We start from the raw sequence: 16,436 nt of genomic DNA on the forward strand, positions 1-16,436 counted from the left end.
GGATGCTGTGAAAAAATTCAGTTCCTTAGAAAACAGCATGTTAAAGGTTCAGCAGATGTGTCGAAGAAGCATCTTTGGAGTTCCTGTGTTTAAGATGCAAGGTTTTGACTAAGTACAGGCTTATACTATTAGAGAAGCAAATTACCATTTACAGGTTCTCTTTGCCTTTAAGGAGAATATTTTCAATTTTTCCCAAGTAGATATGAGTTTACAGTTCTTTCACACAAATGACTTACTGTGAAGTCTTCTGTAAGTGATATGGTGGGTCATTAATGGCCTGCAGAGGAGGCAGTAAGTGGGGACAAGTATCTGCAGGTGAAAGCCAGGTAGATAAATATAAGGTACTTTGGAACCTGTTTCCTTATCTAAGCTTTTAGGTTGTCATTAGCAGTTTCCTGTTTATCCTTCAGTTGACATCTCTGCTCACCTTGAAGAAGCCGATTGTTCAATGGGAAGATCCATTAGGAGCTGTATCTTGATCCATCTCAGCAATTGGGAATACAGTTCTGAGATTTTATTCCCAGTTCAGGATGAGAAGGCTGCTTTAAGTAACAAAGTGTTCCTGAAGTCTTTTGTCTTTGGTTATCAGAATTTACTTCCTTTAAAGATAAATGTTGTGTAGTTCTTTTTTTTTTTTTTTTTTTTTTTTTTTTTTTTTTTTTGTGTGTGTGTGTGTGTGTGTGTGTATCTTTTTTTGGGGCCATGTTGAGACTAAAACCAAGAGTTATCTCAGGGGGGTTATGGTTAGCTCATGCTATGCAGAATTACACACAGTAGGAAATCTGGGGATTTCTCTCTCTTGCTTCAGTGACTCTACCAGCTTGCCCAGCAATCCTATAGTGACACGTTGTAAGGGTCATGGTTTTGGAGCAAAGCCAACACTAATGTTAGCAAGCAGAATTCCTTATTACTCCTTTTTTTTTTTTTTCCTGTTGGCCCAACACAAGCAGCAAAAGTAACATGTCTGAACCTGTTTCCTTGTCTGTTCTGGTGGTTACCCACTTTCTTCTCCCCACGTTCAGGGAAAGTGGAGAAAAAAAGGTTTGCTTTTGCCCAGCAGCACTGCAGGTGTCTGTCCCTCTGAAAGAGTCCCAGTGGTGTGGGTGTGCTGGAAAGAAAAATCCCCAGTGACTTCACCCAGCTTGGCTTGTGGTGGTTACACACAATGAGGTAACTTTTTTTTTTCTAATTTTTTTCTTTTTGTTTTTTTTAAGGTCTGCATGTTTAATGCCACATCTGAGTTTTTGCATATGAGTGAAACTCCAGCTCCAGGACGATTCAGGGAGTTTTCTCTGCACAGTAATTTTGGTGAGTAAACACAGATAAGAGGAAGCTGGGTTAATCCAATAACTCCTCCCTCAAGGGCAGGTGCAGCAATGTGGCTCAAGGTACAGAACAGAGGAAATGCCTTGTTGACACAGGTGATCAGAGTAAAGTGGCCAAAATTGATATAATGATATGAGTTTGCAATGCAAAGCACTGCTTTCTCAAGGCTGCTATTTGCAGCCCTCCATATCACATCTCTGGTCTTTCACCTCTGTTTGGTCAGGCATCCTTTTGTGGGTGACTTCCTAGCTCCTCTTCATGATCTCTCAGCTGCATTGCTACAGTGTAGCTTGGACTGTGTTGTGTTAACCTGAGAGGATTATTAAAATAAACTCTGAGTCATATTTGAGCTGTACATGGGATAAGATGGTTATCAAGGTTTATTTTTTCTTATAATTAGGTCTCTTAAATATTGCCTCATTAGATATCTTCAGTGACTGTTAGAAAAGTCCTCAGGGGACTAGGGCTTGTTTGTTTTCAAGAGAAATTCACATGATAAATACAGAAACCTGCAACTCTGTTTAGGGTTTTTTTATTAATGACAACTAATACATTTTTCTTTAATCCTAGGTTCTTGTCCTGATTTCTCTCCAGCCTTTCTACTGCTATTACAGCTCTGGTATCCTATAGCAAGTAAGAACATAACATTACAACTCTTCACACGTGGGAGATGGAGGAACTGCATTAAGAGCCCATCAGATAGGAAAGTAAGAGGCTGCTTAGGTTTGTATGGAGCCACTTCCAAGTTTGGCAAACTAGGCTGGAGTGCCTTGGCCCAGGCTGAACTCTGCACTGCTAGGTTTGTAATGGCTCTAAGCAATTATTTTCTACCCTGTCTTTAAGTGTTTATCACCCAGGGGTTCAGGCATGGCCTGCTTTATTTCTGTGGTATTCCTCTCCTTTCTCCATGCTTAAGGGGAAGCCTGGGAAATTGCAGCATATGCTTTCCCCTGCTCTGCAGTAGCCTGAGCTTTCATGTTGCCAGTCCCTCGCCCTCCTTTGCTCACATGGTTGTCAGCTGGCACACATACATCTCTCAGTGCTTCTATCTGATAAGACTGGTCCTGTTTAGATACATTTTGGGAAGTGTTGGAAAATATCCAAGGAGACATAGTTCTTCTTTCAGCTGTCTTTTCTTCTAATCTCAGTTGGGAAATCTTGATCTTCAAATTCTGCTTCTCCAGAAGTCACCACCATTTTTTCCATCTCCTATCTCTCCCTTCACTTCCCCTTCAAAAACAGGAATAACTGGCTTAGTACTCCTACTTAGAGCTTGTGGTCCAATGAGCATGTGGAACACCACACATGAAGTAGGAACTGCTCTGAGAAAAAAAAAAGGATGTTGCTGGCCCTTTGAGGGAGACCTCTGCCATTCTGCTTTCCTCTGCTGAATTATCTCTAACTGCCACAAGTTTTAGGTGAGGTGGTTATATAGAACTAACTGCATAATATGATCTCTCCAATGATAGCTTTTACAGTCAAAGGTTGCAAGGTTTTTTTCTGTTTATTTCTTCATTTATTTTCTTTATATTCTCCAGTTCTTTTTCATTTGCTAATACTGGGATATCTAAGAGGTATTTTTAGAAAAACAGGTGAATCTGGAATGCTCACAAATTTTAGTAAAAATGCCTTTTTATTTTTCTGCAATGCTGTGTGCATACATTATTTGATGCTTGTCAGTATTCTCCTCAACTCAAGAATTTCAACCAGGTAGTCAGGGACAAGGAGGAAACAATATGTGGTAGAAATGATCATTCTTATATCAGGAGCAGTGAGTTGTGAGCAAAGACCATGAGGCTAGGACTTGTTTCTCTGCATGTTTTGATGGATTGATCTGTGATTAATCTGCAAACAAGAAGAAAAAGGGGGTAATTGACAACAAACATAAAATTTGGAATGAATAATCTGATGAGTCAGAGGCATAGATTAACTGTATTTTGCATTTAAGGACTATTTGGAAAGGTTAAAGCTAGGAGGAGTTCTGGAATAGGCTGCATCAGCAAACTGGTACATTATTTACTCTGGCAAGGTTTTCAGCAGTAGGGAAGACTATTCCAGGAGGTGTTAGTCTGGGCATGGTCAGCACTGGCTCAGAGTTTGTGTAAAATGCAGATTCAGGAGATTACTGGGCATAGAAGCAGACTTCAGGAGTTGTAAGGCGCCTCGGAACATCAGCTCGGTAGACTACTGGATCTGCTGAGACATTCTGTTCTCCTCTCTGGAAAAGAGAATTGGCTCATTCTGTGGAATGACTAACAAATTGTCCCTGAGGACTGGCCAGTTAGGTAGGAAAATGTTATTTACCTTAAAAAAACCCCACGTTTTTATGCGTATTCAAGATGCTAATAATAAACCACCAGTGGAGCTCTGCCCTTTGCTCATAGCTGTGGTCATTGCTTCTCCACAGTATGACTGAGTGCTAGCATTTGTCATTTCACCCAAACTACTCATACACTAAAACTAACAATCTGGCCATCACATCTCTCCTGAGAGGTTTGGACGTGAATCATGGAAGAGGGTTTGGGTCTGTGCCACAAGTCATGGGAATTGTGGAAGGAAATTATTATATGCTAGATTTGTTTTATAGTAAACCACATACTGTCCTAGATTAGATCCCTATTTTATATTTTCAAGAGTCAATTCAAAGAATCCTAACTCAGATTAAATTCCTCTTATACTTGGAAAGGTTGTCTCAAACATAATTTAGGTTTTACTTCTTGTTTACAACTTTCTTTCCTTTCTTATACATTTTCTATTTTGATCCAGGCTTGTTTTTTCACATGAAAAAGCCTGCCTTGATTCCTTGAGTGGCCAGTAAGTACTTTTCTCTTTTTACTTATTTCTCTTCTCTTTTAGATGGCTAAAAATATTTGGCAGAACATCCTCACTTCAGTTCTGGTCCATACATGTTTTTCTCCTGCAGAATCTCACAGGTGAGGCAAGGGTTATGAACGTCTTTCTAGAGATGGCAGACACTTGGGTTAGACCCCATTTAAAGCTGGGGTTTTAGTGAATGCTGCCCCAAGAGCTAAGTGCATTCAGTACAACACACACACATAAACCAGACAAAGATCCAGTGAATTCAGCTGCAGCAGAACATCCATTTCCTATCTGGCTGTCCATTCTGAGTAACCCAGTGGTGGAAAAAGTAGACTGATAAACCCAGTAAACAGACTGTAGTAATTTCCCTGGCATGCCTTAAAAAATAATCAGACACTTCTACTCCCAGCCACAACCCCCAAACATTGCAGAAAGGAAATCAAAACTTCTGAAGAGATAGTGGTTTAATTCTGCCAGAAGAGTGTTGTCTGCAATATCTCAGGTCAGGTCTTCTGCAGGAAAGTAAAATAGTTTGTGGGAAGAACTCTTAAACCAACCTTGTAGAATCCACATGACATTCTATTATTTCGTAGAACTTGCTTTTATATATGAAAAATAATTAAAAAGATAATACAATTAAATGGAAATTAACTAAGGCTAGATAGATTTATCATAGGCAGTGATGATATCTGGAGCTTAACAAAAACCAACCTGTCATACACATCTAAATGGTATTTTGAGATATGTACTAAGCTTAAAAGAACTAATATTTCAATTGAAAAGAATAAAAGATACTATTTTGGAGCCTATTCTTTTCTGAGGCATAGCTGAAGGGTGAAACAAAGCTTTTCCATACAGATTTATGAGACAGAATTCATACTCCACCAAATGAGACCTTTATGCTTCCACCTGCATATTATGGCTTTAATAAACACGTTATCAGCTCATGAAAATGATGGCAAACAGGTGACTGGAGGATTTGATAAGTCAGCAGCAAAGATTAACAGATTTTTCTCAGGGAAAAGGTACGAGAGATTCCTTTATTTAAAACAATTGCAGCATGTGAATTGACTGCACTTAAATCATTACTGGCAATTAGTATGTGTCAGAAAGGTTGCAGCTGGCTCCAATTACAGGTAGAACTTTTAGAAGCTGATCTTAATTGTATGTGTGATAGCGAGAGGCTGAGCAAATGCATACCAGGGTAAATGCACTCTCAGAAAGGAGGGCAAGATCTTATGAACTGGGACATGATTATAGTAACTAGCCCTAGTTCCCACCTCCTGGGAAATAGATCTTGTAGGGGGAAATTGATGGGAACATAGCAGTTCACCTTCCTGAGCTTCTTTGGGTGGTGGGGAGATCTTAAAAGCTATACATAACTTGTCCCACTATGGTATGTTTGCCCAGTTTAACCTCTTGCCAGTCATATCCAGCTCAAGGCCAGTAACCTGCCCCTTCAACAGCACTGCAGCTGTGGGCAGGGAGTGATTTGCAGGCTGCCTGGGTATTTTGATGGGGCACTCCTTCTTGTATGATTGTCATATGTGAAAAACTCTTTACTTCTATGATGGCAGTATGTTGGACTCTATGGTATAAAGACTCTTGGATTTACAGCTGTGTGCTTGGAATCTTTCTGCTGTAGTCACAGTTATCAGGATCTCTCTTATTTGTGTTACAGGCTATGGCCATGTGCCTTCTCCCTGGTCATGGACCAAGGTGACCTTTTTGTCATTCCACTTCTCTCTCTGGTTGTGTGTGTATTTCTTGTCATGTGGCAAAATAGTGATGTTTTGAATAGAAGAATAGTATGTGTCTGATCATATGTTAAGAGTTGGGATTACAGTATGTTGACTGCTTTTCATACTTCCATAGAATCCATGTGATCCACCTTGCCAGAGAAATTTATCTTTAGGCTCTTGAAGTTGTACCTATGATTGATATCTCCTGATGAGCCATATTGCTTTGCCCAGCCCTGTGCCCTGTTACGGAAGCCTTAAAGAATAGAAGATAAGTATTAATATTCCCATTTAGAGGTTGAGTACTGCATGTAAACCTAATGTGTGTCCTTGTGTCAAGATGATGCCCTCAGGTGGAGCCTAGGCTTACTGCTGGATTTTGGAGGGGCTTGTGTGCATATAGTGGAAGAAAGGAGAGCATGGAAAGCATTCTATCCTTTTGTCTCTTTCCTTCTGTCTCTTGTATGTCTGCTGGAGGAGAGAGGCTTAACCTTTGTCATCTGTACCAGTGAGTTTTAGCTTGTTTTCCAAAGAAAAGATGCATCCAGACTACTACATTTTTGATAGACTTTGTAGAACAATTTCAAAAGGTTGTTACTACTTCATCTGAACTTATTAATGAACTGTAGTGTGGCTGTATTTGTGTCTCCCTGTTCATCAGCCAGCACACAGTGCCTGTGTGGGCAGAAGCCGTTCTGCAGTGTCCCTGCCTGGTCCAGTGCACGGGCACAGGCACCTTATTGGTTCCTTGTATTGCTCATAAACCCACAGCTGAGCAGCAGGACAGCCACCATGAAACTCATTAGAGCTGCTATTTTGGGAAAGCGGGGTGATGTTTCACATAACATGCGCTAATGTGCAAAGGCTGCCATGCTTGTAAAACTAAACTGGAACTTTGTTGGAGAAGCACTAAGCATTCCAGCAGTGCACACAGACCGAGTTTCAAGTAACTCTGCCAAAGTCTTCCCTCTGACCACTTTTCTATTTACATCCAAGTTCCACAAATGTTGCTATAATGTTGATAATATGTTTTAAATCCCCAGCTCTTTCTCTGGGATTTTGAGATGAAAATAGTAATCAAGTAGCAACTGGGAGGTGGGGAAAGAGAATCTGGGATTCCCCATCTCTCCCTACCTTATTGTAGTTTTCTTGTACCAGCATCAACAGAGGTGCTTGCTGTATAGTCAGCTGAGGTAGTTCTGTGGAGATGTCAGTGTCATTTTGGTGTGTGAGGCCTTTGCAAGCAAACACTGCTCTCTCCATATGATTTGTTCAAAAGCAGCACACCCATTTTTGATACAAGTATATGGTGCCTCTACAAGAAATAATTTGTCATAGGTTTTGTAGTTGATCTGTTCTGCCACATTTATTAGAGTTCACAGGGTGCCCACAGTGCTGTGGGGCCTGTGGATGCAGTTTCTAAGCAGCAGTGTGCTGCAAATTTGTAATTTTCACAATGCAAAGGCCCATCCAGCATCACTTCAGTTGGGCTGTGTGTTTTTTGTTGCTGTCGGTTCCTGAGCACAGAATTGCCAGCACAGGAGATGACCTTCCAAAAGAAACTTTGAATTTGTTAAAACAATGCATGGTACATCCTGTTCTACTTTGTCTCAGTGTCTCAAGGCAAAGGGCTGTTCTGTGAGTGAGAAGGATGTCATCGTGTTCAGTGCTGTGCAGCTTGCTGGGAGATTTGGAGGTGAACTGTTTTATCCATTATTTATGCTATTTTTGACCGTTTTATCCATTACTGATGATATTTTACTCTGTTTCATTGTATTCAAAGAGATGAACTACAGCATTACCAGCCCCAGACAGGAGCTGTAGAATATGGGAAAAGTAAGGAATAATGCTTGTTGCCACTGCATTCCTTCTCACAGACTCTCTGGAGACCACCAGAATCTCAGGGCAGAGCTGTCTGAGATATTGCAGGGCCATGTGGCTGTTCTGTTGTCACCTCTCTGTGAGTGCCCTGCTGGCATTGTCTTAGGCCTGTGAGCTGCCTTCAGCCTCTTTGGTAGATTGGGTGTCGCAAGCTCCGTGTAGACCCTGCAGCTCTTGACACACAACAGAGACAGCTCCTTTTATTTTTTAAAATGAAAGCAGAGATGCTCATCTAGTAATTGCTGGGAGGTTTTTGCCTTCTAAGAAACAAAGTATTTCTGTTCTTAATGCAAATTTAAACAAATGCAATACTGCTCTTAGTGGAAACTGCCATGGGGTATGCAAGAAAGTTCATGTCATGAGAAAACCAGGCTGCTAATGGGCTGTCCTGGGTCTTCCAGGCCACATCTTCTTTTCAAGAACTACAAGAACTGCACAGATGTCTTTCAATTATGCTTCCACAGCTGAATACTCTTCTTACTTTGTGGGAGCAACCTCCATGTTAGTCAATTCACTGTGAACAATGGATTCTGGAAATGGACTCCTCTCCCTTAATGGATTCATTTCATGTGAGAAGGTTCTTGGAGGCAAAAGTTTTGAGGCAGTAAATCCAACCTCACAGATGGGCTATATTCTTTCATAATTTGTTCTCTCACTGCTCAAGTGTTAGAACTTAGGAGAAGAACAAGAGACTTAGAAATGCAACATTGGAGTACTTAATAAGGAAAGTCTCTGTCTTTCTTTAGTGTTGAATTTCTCTTCAATGTTTTCTTTTGTCTTTAGTCATAATAGTCATATTTTACCAGCATTCTCTGTATAGATGTCTTAGGGATTTTGGTGAGACCTGGAGCTTGGGAGGAGGGATTTTGTGGTCCTGTTAGCTGCTCTGCATTATGGGGCATAGCATTTTGGTTTTCAGGACTCCTGTACAGTATGCCATGAAACAGCTATAGGAGTAATTACAAAGAAAGGTGTAGTGACATATGAGAAAGGCAAATATATCAAATCACTTCCAAATTCTTTGATTAAAAGCACTCTCTAACTGTAAATTATTATTATTGTTTTCAATTATAATCCATTTATGGCTCTGGACAGTGTAAAACAACAAGAGAGCTTTGCTTCCCTTCAACAATCCTGGTTCTGTGAAGTTACTCTCAGCTTCAGAGACTCAAATTTCCTTACATGGCTCTTCCTCTCTCTCACCTACTCTCAACTGAAACTGTCTAAAATGACTATTTCAAACAGTTTTCATTATATTCATGGCTATAGTTTGTGGGTGGGGAAAAAAAGGCTTTAGAACATGGTGTCATTGAACTGCAATTCTCTGGGAAATGAGAGCTCTGGTGACAAGGCCTGAGGACCCTGATGCTCTGGGAACAACACTGGCTATTGCAGAACTTTGGATGAAAATGGGAAGTTAGTAATACTTGAGGTTACATTATTATTTTTTTTTCTTCTCTGAAGATAGCACCTATTGAATTGATTTTTACTTGAAAAGAGCCCTCTTTGTGTTTCCATTTTACTTTAAATAACCTGCCCTCTTGTCTCCCCCAACGCCTCAAGCTGTGCTAGCATGGAGATCATTAATAGCCCAGGTAACATTTTGAAAGTCATGGGATATGTCCTCCTTCCTTAAAAATCTGTCTAGTGAAAAAGCTCTTCCTTATTTTTACAGGTTTGTTGTTCCCCTTTGTGGGAGGCAGTCCCTACTTTGTTTCCTCTACTGTCATTCTCATCTCCCATATTTCCTTCACAATGTCTTCTCTATGTTTGGGCATCAATAGCTGGGCTTCACCCTCCTCAGAGCTCTGAGTGGTGGGGATTTGCCTTAACAGCCAGTCCTTTTGTAGCAGGGCTTTTCATAAGACCTCTCACTCCCTTGGGACAAGCTGTCAGACCACACAACTTGTCATGAACAAGGTAATATTTGAAGGTTTTACTTAACTCACTTGCACATTTTTTCAGAGATTAGTATTTTTTTAGACTCTGTTATGTTGTTTTAATTGAGTCTTGCCACCAAAACAAATGAACACTGTGTCACATCTCGCTTCCTTTATACAGCCGTGGCTAAGAGAGTTTGGAGACGGTGCTACCTGCAGAAATGTTGAAGTCAATGCTATGTATAATCATGATGAATTATACTCAAACTACTCCATACATAAATCTGGTCACACCAGAACAAGAACTGTGGAAAGTGTGTAACATTAATGTATACTCATTATATTCCTCCTTTCACACACTCCAAATCTGTCAGGCTGGCCACGGGCTGGGGAACTTGAAATAATGAGGAGTTAGATTTGGACATTTTACTAGAAAGCATTGCAGTTCTTCATTGGAAGGGGGATTCCCTTTAAGAAACAGTGCTTCTGTGATGTACAATGGCTACTATAGACTAATGAGTTCTGTGTTTTTTTTTTTTTTTTTTTTTTTTTTACTTGTGGCAAAGAAGCTTGTCTCATTTTGCAAGTTTATTGAAAAAGGCAGGAGTTTAAAAACCCTAACACCTTGAAAACTCAATTTTAAATTTATAGTGTAGCGTTCTATTTTCTTTGAAACCAAAGACAAATTTCCTATTGATTTTATCAGGAGCAATATAAAGGTCTGCAAAGATAAGTAATGTTCTTTCTCTCTCATGTGAAAGCATGTCATTGGGTTCCTCCCTGGATAGTTTTGGCTATATCATTACAAACATACACCAAGGACTGAATGTGGCCTCGCAATGAAAAACATTTTGTTTATTCAATTTGCAAACCTCAGAATGAAGGCCCTACTGGCCCTGAAATGGGAAGGAGGAATACAGAGCAGGCAGCCATACAAGGTAGGATGACTCCTTCCATGAATAGAGGGTGTCCAGGAAGTCAGTACCCAGAGAGATAATTTTGAGCTGCAGTGTCTCATGTTTGCCCTTACATCTGTCACATGGCTTGTCCTCAGAGTTGCTGAGTGATTAAGTGCCCCTAAAAATCCTTTTCTCTATTGCAGGGGAGCTAGTGTGGATTCAGTCATCTACCTTAACTCCCAGATCTGAAACTCCTGCTGAGAAGCTTTGTTGGTTTGGGTGGAAGATGTCATCAAGTGTTTTTCAGAGAAGAGTGGCACTGTAACAGCCGACTCAAAAGGAGGGAATTTCCTTTCTAGGCAGAATGAGCAGGCAGGTCTTTTGTTGATCACCAAGTCTGTGGTTTATTTAACTGGGTTTTTTTTTGTGTGCTGAATGCCCTAGCTGGTGATAGGGCTACCAGGCTCCACTGCCAGCGCCATACTGTGGCAGTAGGGCTTATATCTGACTTCCTACAGCTGCAAATGCTGACAGCACTAATATTTCACAATGCCTGGGACACAACCACTGGGATGAAGGAGAGAGTTTTCTAACTGAATTTATGCAGTGTGAGAGTCTAAGGAAGAATGGCTTTCTGCAGAAGGGAAAGCTTCACCAAGGAGCAGCTGCCCCCTGCTTTTAAGCTACAAAGCCCACTCCTATTGCTGAGTCCATGTTTGGTTTCTTATGCCCTAATGTATTCCTTTTCTGACTAAATTTTACTTTGTATCTTCCACTTGGATATGACTTGGCAGAGCAATTAATTTTCTGTTACCTTCAGACTAAATTCCTGCAAAAGAGGATGAGGATGGAGGCAAGTTTGAGACTTAGCTTGTGCAAAGAGCCATATGTTAGTTAACAGTATTCTTGATTTAGTACAGCTGAGCCTTTAAGGACAGATCCTGCTCAGGAAAGCCCCTGTTGAATCCGTTTTGTCCTATGGTCCATACAGCTGTATTGGCATGCAGTTACCTTCCTGCTTCTGACTTCAGTCATGGCTGGCTGGTCAGCCTGCTCTCGTTATGTTGTTATGTTAATTGTAGACTCTGGTACAATCTCTGCTGTGTTGGAGATTGTTCTGCTGATGTTTGTTTTGAGTTTTGTCCACTAACTGGAGCTAAAGCAAAGAACATTGTTGTACACAGAGAGGATTTTTAACCTGTATACATATAAATAATATTTTCAATTATAAGTAAACATGGAAAATTCTAGTATATTGATAAGCTTCAGCTTTTAATACTGTTTTGTTCCTTGGCTCTCAAGTTCTGTCTCCAGTCATGAATAGGTATTTTCACTGCTGAGACATTTGGTCTGCTTTCTGTTGCGAGCTCTCTCAGTGATTCACTTTGGTCTCCTAAGGAGTTGTTTTGCTCAAGGTGGTGTAGCTGTTGTTATCCTTGAGAATAACACACAGGTCATGGATGATACAGATAACAAAACAGACACTGTTCAAAGAAACCTCAGTTCTGAGAGTCGATGTTAATAATCCTTGATCTCTGCTGGCTGCGTATAAACTTGACAGTCTGCTTCAAGGGTAGACTGTTAGTATTTTCAGTCTTAACTAAAAGGCAGCCATGCTGTGGGATGCATACTGGAATATCACGAGAATCACAATTATTAAACTGTATTATAATCTCAACTGGGATCGCATCTGAGACTTCGCAGTCAACACAGGACTCAGATCAGTAGCTGTTGGAGCTATAGTTGGCAGTCACACAAATTTGATATTGGGGTCAAAGTTGGTGACATGACTATCACTAATGATGATAGATATGTCAGGGATTTACAGATATTTTGTATTTTTTTGAAGGTGGGCCTAGATAGAAAAACTTTTTCTGAGTTTTCATTGTTCCTTGTGGTAATTGTATTTAACTCAGTTCCACAAGGTAAATGGGAGAGCCCAGGCAGATGAGAATCATAAGCAGAGCAAAGCAAATACACATCATATTACAAGACCATACAGGCAGATTAAGCCCTACCTAAATGTGGGGTCTGCACCCTTGCTGAAGTTCTGCCACAGCCCAACCAGTCCACCATGATGGATCCTTAGTGCTGGGAATTAAAAAAGTCATCTTGTGCACTTCAATGGAGCAACATCTGTAAGACAGGCTATACTTATTATGTACATGTTGGAAAAATGAGGTAAAGAAAGGAAAAGGGTTATAAACATAGAAAAATGTGTACATTTGTTTTCAACACAGCATGAGGCATGTAGCACTTTCAGTGGACTGCATGACTCTGGGCTCAGTTTAAATCCTGAAATTCCAAGACAGGAGAATTTCTTTTGAACTCACCGAGAGAGAGACACTGAATTTTGTGTGCATTTGGAGTTGATTTCAGATGTAATCCTTGCAATGCAAGCACTTGATGGATGTCTGATCTATGATGTGCCCAAGGGTATCTCTTTCTGTGGCATAAGTTGATAGTGGGCCTAGCCAGCACATACAATGCTTGTTGTTCCTAAATCAGAACACATATACAAAGATGGGAATGAAGCTTTAGTGTTGGAAGTCAAACACAGTCTCAGGCTTTTCCCATAGGCATGAACAAATCTCTTGATGCCTCTCCTTTTCTAATTTTAGTGATAGAGGTGTTGCTTTTGCAGTAATTTATAATTGTGGTTGGTTTCTTCACTTAGAACTTGCATGGCTTGTTTAAACAACATTGCAGGTCTGAAGTTCTGTTGCAACATCTTAGGAGGGCACTAAAGCTGTATAAAACAGACTAGGCCTGACCCCAGGGAAATTAGGACATCGGTTCAAGGAGTCTTATTCACTCATTTTTTCTGCAACCCAAGGACAGCAATTGTATTTTGCACCTGGAGTACTAGTTTGTCCAAGGCAAAAATTTCCCCCAAATTTTGCTTTCTGTCTTCATGCTTTTCTATGGCTCTGAAAGGATCTACAGCATTTTTCTACAACTCTTCTCTAAAAAGATGCCTTTGTTTTTCCTAGTACTGCCATAAATGTGTCCCTGTGTGTCCTAGGATAAAGACAAGATTGTACTTCTGAATGTGGAACATCTAAATACTTTTCTTACAACACACTAGGTTAAAGATAACATGATGTTAATTGCCTGTTGCTTTAATATCATTGTGGAAAACCTGGTGTATTTCTGAAATTTTCTAAAGCATATTGCAGAAAGCCAGCACAGGTTTAATCCTGTGGTCTTCCCAGACTGTCAGTGTGCCCTTGAGCAGGTTATTTGGTCTCTGGGTAACTCAATTTCTTATAACAGACAGAAGAACACTTCTATAATGTTTCTAATGTGTTTTTTGTTTTTTTTTTTTTTTTATGCTGGGGTAAGAAGTGCATTAAAGACTGTGAAATCCATGTAGTCTGCAATGGTCCAACCATATAAGCCATTAAGATAGATGTTAAAATATTTTAATACACAATCTGGCCAGAAGAGCCTGGGCCTCTCCATGAGATATTGCAGCCATGCTTGGCCTGTCTGTGTCAGAATGCTCTACTGCCTTGTGTGTCACTGTTAATCAGCATTTCCCTTCTTGAAAGGATTTGTTGGAGAGCACCATTTTACTCCATCTCAGACAATGCAGGCTGACTGAAATATCTGGGAATGCTCACTGCAGACAGTAAGCTTTGAGGTGATGATAAGGGACCCCCTAGCCAGAGGATCCTGCTGGTGCTTGGGTGTTAACTGGAGATGGTCAGGGCTTCTGTGGTGTCCTAGATCAACACACTTCATTGTAGTTCTCTGCATACACTATCTTGCATCAGATCTGTCTCGTTAAATCAATGGAATTATTTAAATAAATTATTTTTATTAATTTATTATATGAAAAAATTTAGAGCAAATTCCTTTGATGTCTGATATCCTAATCACACCCGTAGGGCATTAGCAAGCACAAGGCACATCTGAGTGTCTCTAATTCCCTAGTGGTGTGATTATATCTCATAATATTCACAACCCCCTGGAGCTTCTTTACTGGTATAAATAAATCAATTATTTAAGTCAAATACTTTGATCATTAGAAGCCGCCAGTGAGTGCTTGAATGCCTGAGCTGTGCAATTCACCAGGAATGATCTTGCTTCTCAAAATGCTGAGCAGCCAAGCTGAATGCTACCAGCACTTCATTTCAATCTGCTTTATAAATTAGATTAGAAGTCAGTTTCTAATGCTTCATGCTGGATAGCGAGGAAGGGAGAACTTTACAGCGGTGGAATTACTATATATTGCTGCCAACACATCCTTTTATCATTTAACACTGCTGTCATAGGTTAAATGTGAGCTACTGTTCATATTAACTAATAGCTATTATACTGAAAACTGACACAGGGATTCTAGCTAATGCACCATGAACCTGGTTCACACTCACTGCATCATATTAACTATTATTTGCACATATGGATGGAAAGGAGTTTTGAGTCACTTGGGATATATGGCAAATTAGCATTTTATATCATATTAATGAAGTGCTAATTGCTCCTTGCAACCTTTTTTTGTGCAAATTGAATGGGTCCTATTTGCATTGTCATCTAACTGCTGTATTACCTTGCAGCACTTTCATTAGGAAGAGGCAGCACTGAGTTCATCAAGGAAAAATAATAGTAATTGTGAGATAATTAGTTATGAAACAGATATTGTAAAAAGTAGGCTGGAAATACTGCAGTTAACTTTGGTTTAGTTTGGGAATATTTTAATTAATAGGTTTTATATGATATCTTTCATTTTACATACATTAAACTAACATCTTTATAAAGATTCCTGCTTCCATATTTTATTTTTCTGTTCCTGTTTGTCAAGGTGCTTCACATCTTCTAATGAAACATGAAACACAGAAAAAAATAATAAATAAGGGGGGAGTTTATTGTTGGTCTCTAAATGAATTCCAAATCTGGAGCTCTTTGACATTGCAAAATAAGAAAATATCTCTAAAGATATTGAATTTGCAGGTATCTGTGAGTCTGATCAAACAGCAGCCAAGTCTGTAAAACAATTTTTAAAATGTTGAAGATGTTGCAGTTATAATCATTTACAGAATCTTGCTAACTATCACAGATACAATTTTCGGTAAGTGTAAAATACAGTAAAAGTATAGTATGTGATGTTTTCACCCAATACAGGTATTTTGGAGAAGAGAGACAGGTGGAAAAGATGAGGTAAAATTGAAAGGTAATTTCATGCTAACTTGAGGATGATTCCATGATTGGGGAGGAAGCATGATTAATTTCTGAAGCCTCTGTGGGAAAGCCACCCAGACAAAATGACATAAATCTCCATTAGAGGATTTAAATGCATTTGCCAAGAAAAAAGTTAGCTGAACTTTAGGTACATGGCCCTTTGCCAGTCAATTCATCCAGATTTAGGGCCTGCACCTTTTCTTTTTCAATGAAGTATTGGGTATGGACAGATTGCTAGTTACAGCCGAAGGCAGTGTTACAGCTTTATTGCTGTTGCATGGGCAACTTGTTGTCTTTGATTGGGAAATAGGCTGTGGACTTCCAGAAAGGTATGCACAAAGAAATGCTTCCAAATATTTGTAGTATTAAAACAAAGGTTGTTATTAATAATGATTGACTAATACTTTCATCCTTTCTCTTTTGGCCGTGTATACTATGCATTTGTGTAAATGTAGACTTTTGTGTCTATCAAAAAGAGAATCTCATCTTAAGAGACAACTGAATGAAGAAACTGTGCATAGTACAGTCTGTCAGAGTATGTTCGCAAAAGTCTGCAGGGACTTAGGAGTCACACCTCAAACAGACATCCTGAGCACAGAAAAAACCAGGACCTTGTCCCAGGCAGGCATGAAGCAATGCAGTAAGGAAAGATTTTCTTGCTGATCTAAGCTTAAGACTTTTTCCAAACAAGCACAAGCAGCTTAGCT

At 39.8% G+C, this 16,436-nt stretch overlaps 1 protein-coding gene across 42 annotated transcripts in view; it reads left to right on the forward strand.

Moving 5' to 3' along the window:
* Window positions 1-16,436, forward strand: part of LOC144246077 (uncharacterized) — a 220,947-nt gene that overhangs the window by 121,843 nt on the left and 82,668 nt on the right. For 23 of the 42 annotated variants that reach the window (XM_085576328.1, XM_085576333.1, XM_085576329.1 and 20 more), the window contains 2 exons: window positions 1,215-1,308; window positions 1,897-2,033. In XM_085576328.1, the coding sequence (XP_085432454.1) occupies window positions 1,221-1,308; window positions 1,897-2,033 (225 nt within the window). In that variant the 5' untranslated portion in view covers window positions 1,215-1,220. Of the gene's footprint in view, window positions 1-1,214; window positions 1,309-1,896; window positions 2,126-4,092; window positions 4,141-4,182; window positions 4,260-10,748; window positions 16,430-16,436 lie in introns of those variants that run through there. The other 19 variants (XM_085576322.1, XM_085576323.1, XM_085576344.1 and 16 more) reach the window with 5 other exon arrangements.

Source organism: Lonchura striata, chromosome 3 (assembly GCF_050655825.1).
Source record: "Lonchura striata isolate lonStrDom1 chromosome 3, ASM5065582v1, whole genome shotgun sequence".
Taxonomy (NCBI): domain Eukaryota; kingdom Metazoa; phylum Chordata; class Aves; order Passeriformes; family Estrildidae; genus Lonchura; species Lonchura striata.